The sequence below is a fragment of the Pantherophis guttatus genome, chromosome 18, assembly GCF_059756535.1.
Source record: "Pantherophis guttatus breed Tessera chromosome 18, ASM5975653v1, whole genome shotgun sequence".
Lineage (NCBI taxonomy): Eukaryota > Metazoa > Chordata > Lepidosauria > Squamata > Colubridae > Pantherophis > Pantherophis guttatus.
This window is the reverse complement of record NC_142080.1, coordinates 9,650,353-9,655,765: the sequence shown is the minus strand read 5'-3', so window position 1 is coordinate 9,655,765 and position 5,413 is coordinate 9,650,353. Positions and strand designations below refer to the sequence as shown.

The window sequence follows — 5,413 nt, the reverse complement described above, 5'->3', positions numbered from 1 at the left end:
CACGACTTGTCTCTTTTTTTCTCTCCCCCCCCGCCCCCCCCCCCCCGCTCTTCAACTTTCGTACGCCGCCGTTGTTTTCTCCTCTGCTTTTGAACCTCTTGATCAGGGGTGAAATCCAGCAGGTTCTGACAGGTTCTGGAGAACCGGTAGTGGAAATTTTGAGCAGTTCGGAGAACCGGCAAATACCACCTCTGGCTGGTCCCAGACTGGGGTGGGAATGGAGATTTTGCAGTATCCTTCCCCTGGAGTGGGGAGGGAATGGAGATTTTGCAATATCCTTCCCCCAGGAGTGGGGTGAGAAAGGGGATTTTGCAATATCCTTCCCCTGGGGAGGGAATGGAGATTTTACAGTATCCTTCCCCCAGGAGTGGGGAGGGAATGAGGATTTTGCAGTATCCTTCCCTTGGAGTGGGGAGGGAATGGAGATTTTGTAGTATCCTTCCCCTGCCACGCCCACCAAGCTACACAACGCCCACCAAGCCACGCCCACAGAACCGGCAGTAAAAAAAATTTCACCACTGCTCTCGATCATGTCCGAACTTCCTTCCTACCCATCCCCACAATCGAGGAGAAAAAAAACCCTCTCCTTAAAAATCAGCCAAAATCAGTGTCTCCCCTTCCAAGGCCAGGAAAGTGAGGCAGGCAAGGTGAGTTAGCCAGGTCAAGGTTGCCAAAAGAAAAAGGATTAAACAAAAAGCAAAAATAACCCCACACACAAGACAAGGAAAGAAAGAAGCATCGTTGCCAGCTTCACAGTTGTTTAAAAAGTGTGCCTTTTGCTATCAAATAAAGTCTTTAATAAGAAACGACGAGACAGTGAAGATAAATTTTTGGCAGGACGTTTGAACCGAGATGTGTAGGACAAGGCTGGCACGGCTCAACTTCGCAGGCAAGGCTCATTGAGGCTGGGTCAGGCCATTTGAAACAGAATCAAGAGAGCAGTAGCATTGCCTACCTGGCAGCATTGGCGCTTGGAAGGCAAGGCCGCCTCTGGGCCCAGCGCCATTAAGAGCCCCTTGTGGCCAAAGGGGCCTTTAAGACCCAGAGGACGTTGCAAAATTCTTCGTTGCCCTAGAACTCTCCCCAAGTCTTGGTTACCCATGGAGGTTTCTCTCTACAGGACGTGCCAGTTCAGAAAGACGTAGAGCAACTGGCAGAGAGATCTGCCCGCTACCCCTTCCAAGTCTTTCCATTTGGCTGCAGACTTCACCGGGGAGGAAGAAGCTGCCGTTGAGAACTGGAGGGCCTTGTGGCCCACCAGCAGAGCTGGCAGCAGATTCGGGCAGTGAGGAGGTTGGGGAGGAACATGGGCCAGTCCTGGAGTCTGGGGAAGGCTCTGATCAGGGCTCTGCGTCGGAGGCAGAGATGAGGCCAGGGCCGTCTGACAGTTATCAGCTGCCTTCGGAGTCAGACATCAGTGAGGCAGAAGAATAGCTGGAGCCTGTTTCCAGTGTGCGCATGTGCAGAGTTGCCAGACGAAGGGAACAGCTAAAGAACAAGGGTCGACTTGGGAGTAAGGCTGCAGGTGGAAGATGAATGGCCCCTCCCGGAGGGAATAAAAGAGGAGCAAAAGGGGAGTGGAGTTTGCAGGAGACAGTTCATTCCTGCATTCTTGCCAAGCATTGCGGCGTCTGAAAGATATCGGCCTGGCCACTCGCCAAGCCTGATAAAGGTCGGTAATTGTGAACTATCTTGAAAGACACTGGGAGAGGAAAGACTGCTGGAGAGGAAGTCACTGTCAATTAAATAAAAGGGTTTATCGGGACGAGGACTTGGCTTCGTGCTGCTGGGGAAGCCTAGGTCAGAGCAGGAAATTGGGAGGTTGCAATTCCCCTTATTCTGCATTGGCTGAGGTTGATGGGAGTTGGAGTCCAGCCACAAGGCTCCTCATTCAGTTTTGATTACGACTTGAGAGGAAGTCTGCCTTCGCTCCCATTTCTGTTGTTCTAGGCCGCCTCCTAAATGTGATCTCGCGTGATCTCCCAAGTATTTGTTAACTTTTAGGAGTTCTGGATTTGGAGAGCCAATTATTTAGCCAAAAGGGGGGACCGGGACCCAACTACCACCAATGTTTTTTGCTAATTTTGGGCGACTAGAGCTTAACCCTCTTCCACACAATGCTTTTTTTTTTTTTTTAAAGGACTTTCCCGATTTATAAAATTGTTCAGTCTTCCGTAGGACGAAAACCACCCGCCGTCTCAGCTTTCTCTTGGGAGTAAAAGTCCAAATTCAGCCAGATTCCCAAACAGGCAGTCCCAGCAGCAGCTTCCGGTGCCATGTGGCAGCATGGCAAATGCCAGACTGAACCCCAAAATATCTTCCTCTTGGGGTGGGGGGGAAAAAGCATCTGGAATAAAAGATTTCCATGGGGGGGAAATATGTGACCCGCTTAAAAATCCACCCACTTGATTATCTGTTGTCTTCCGTCCGCAAATCTTGCAAAGGTGATTTTTGATCTGCCTGAATAAACCACCTGAATATATCAGTTCTGGCGATATTTAGACGGGCGTCTATCGAAATACACCGAAGGGGAGAGGAGGTTGTGCTTTCTTATTCCCGAATTTCAAAGACGCTGCCGTAAGATTTTGAGGCAATTCTTGTGGAGCAGCCTGAACGTCTCTGGTTCGAAGGTGGTTAGGACAGAAAAATTACAACTCTCCTCCTGGGTTTTAACCCACAGATGCTCCTCCTTGGGTGAAGAGTCTTTGTCCGACTAACTCCGTTTTATTCTTCTTTTTCATCTTCCCCAGGCTTTTTGTGTATAAAAAATCCAACCTGGGATTGGGGTGAAGAAGGAAGTAGACAAAAAGAGGTTATTACACTGCAGAGAATTGGAGGTTTAAATTCTTTCGGTTCTGAATTTTCAAAATTCAACTGCAACTCAAATTTTAAGCTTTGTTTTCCTTTTCCGCTCTAGCAGCTAAGTGGGAAAATGTGAATTATTTGCTAAGAAAAGTTTTTATTCCCACTCGTAGGAGTGTGGAGGGACGCGGTGGCTTGGTGGCTAAGATGCTGAGCTTGTCGATAGAAAGGACGGCAGTTCAGCGGTTCGAATCCCTAGTGCCGCGTAACAGGGTGAGCTCCCGTGACTCGTCCCAGCTTCTGCCAACCTAGCAGTTCGAAAGCACATAAAAAAAAAATGCAAGTAGAAAAAATAGGGCCACCTTTGGTGGGAAGGTAAGATTATTCCGTGGGCCTTTGGCGTTGAGTCATGCCGGCCACATGACCACGGAGACATCTCCGGACAGCGCTGGCTCTTCGGCTTTGAAACGGAGATGAGCACCGTCCGCTAGAGTCTGAGTGGCCTGAGTGGCGTAGGAGGCTAATGCCTCCTACTAAGGCAGCATTTAACATCCAGCTGCCTGCAATTACTGCAAGTTCAAATCTCACCAGGCTCAAGGTCGACTCAGCCTTCCATCCTTTCTAAGGTGGGTAAAATGAGGACCCAGTTTGTGGGGGCAATAAGTTGACTTTGTATAAAATATACAAAAAGGATGAAGGCTATTGCTTAACGCATTGTAAGCCGCCCTAAGTCTCTGGAGAAGGGCGGCATATAAAAAAAAAAAAAATAGAGTCAGGAACGACTAGCACATAGGTGCGAGGGGAACCTTTTCCTTTACCTAGGAGTGTGGAATGGCATTTTCCCACATTCTCTCAAATTTAGAGTCTTTAATTTTTCAAGACCTGTGGTAAATTAAGTGCACAATTAACACCGGTAAGTCCTTGACTTACAAGAGTTCATTTAGTGACCCATTCAAAGTTGCACTGAAAAAAGTGACTTATGACCGATTTTCATACGACCATCGCAGCATCCCCATGGCCTCACGATCAAAATCCAGACGCTTGGCAGGCAATTGACTCGTGCTTATGACGGTTGCAAGGGTCTTGCTGATCACGTTTTGTGACTTCTGAGAAGCAAAGTCAATGGGGATGCCAGATTCACTTAACAACCGGGTCAATAATATAATAACTACAGTGATTCACTTAACAGCAGTGGTGGTATTTGTTGTGGTCTGCCAGCAGCCTTCGGACAGTGAGGAGGCTGGGGAGGAAGATGGGCCAGTCTGGGAGGGTGAAAATGGCCTCCCTAGGCTCCGGAGGCCCTCTGGAGGCCAGAAACGGGCCAGTTTTCCGGTAGGCCTGTTTTTCGCCCTCACTGAGCCTCCGCAAACGCCCTGCACTTATCTGCATCCAAAACGGGCTGCGTGGGGATTCCTGGGAGGGGCGGGGTGGGGTGGGCGGAGCCAGCCAGGAATGGGATTTGGGGGTTCTCCGAACTGCACAGGAACTTAGCTAGAGGTTCTCCTGCGAACCCCCAGCAGCCCACCCCTGCCCACTGTCCATATCCAAATGGGGGCAGCCTTGCGAAATTGGCATCCTGCAATTTTTCTGTACAGGTAGTCCTCGGCTTATGACCACAATTGAGCCCAGAATTTATATTGCTGAGTGAGAAATCTGTGAAGTGAGTTTTGACCCATTTTACAACTTTTCTTGTCTTGCGTTTGTTAAGTGAATCACTGCAGTTCTTAAATTAAGTGAATCTGGCTTCCCCATTGACTTTGCTTGTCACAAAAAGTGACCCTGTCATAAATATGAACCAGTTGCCAAGCGTCTTTGAGTTTCGATCACGTGACCATGGGGATGCTGCAACAGTCATAAGTGTGAAAAATGGCCCTGCCCCTTTTTCCAGTGAGGTTGCAAATTACAAACGGTCACTAAATGAACCGTTGTAAGTCTGTTGTGAATCTGTATTCACAACAGACCCCTTATCTCAGTGCAGAAACTGCAACTTCAGCAGAACACATTTGGGGAAAGGGGCTTCTCTGGGAGGCATGAATTGGCAACCTGTTTCCCAACATTGGAGGATGAGCTCAAAACTGAATTCGATATGATTTAATTTCAGGATTGTTAAAATAAAACGGCAACCTGTAATTTTAATCAATAAAATTTCAATTGAAAGTAAATGCACATGTCCCGATGTACTTAATAGCTTTCAATCCTCCTGTTATTGCTCCTTATTTTCAACCACTGTCCTAGCTGGGAGGCAGATAGGATCATTTGTACCTTTACAGAGTCAATTACAGATTTGAGGGGTGTCCTAAGATCCTCTAGTCCAGGGGTCCTCAACCTTTCGGACCTCAGGAACCACTAAATTCATAATTTTAAATCCCATGGACCACTAATATGATCTGCCTAATGACCGGCTGGGTGGGCGTGGCTAGGTGGTCATGTGACTGGGTAGGTGTGGCCAACTCAGTGTCACTCATGTCAAGGAGCCTCTACTCGCCCCTCCCCTTCCAGCCCCTCCTCGCCTCTCCGCCTGGGCTCCTTAGGGCCCCAACAGGAAAGCAGTTGCTGGAGCTAAGCAGCCACCAGGAGAAAGAGTTGGCAAAACAGCTCAGTTCCAATTGGA

General features: G+C 48.5%; 1 protein-coding gene across 4 annotated transcripts in view; it reads right to left on the bottom strand.

Annotated features, from left to right (window-relative positions):
• Positions 1-774: 774 nt before the first annotated feature.
• The window catches only part of ITGA10 (integrin subunit alpha 10), a 79,848-nt gene continuing 75,209 nt past the window's right edge, over positions 775-5,413 (bottom strand). For all 4 annotated transcript variants that reach the window (XM_060682563.2, XM_087881223.1, XM_087881224.1 and 1 more), the window contains one exon: positions 775-2,775. In XM_060682563.2, the coding sequence (XP_060538546.2) occupies positions 2,725-2,775 (51 nt within the window). In that variant the 3' untranslated portion in view covers positions 775-2,724. The remainder of the gene's footprint in view (positions 2,776-5,413) is intronic.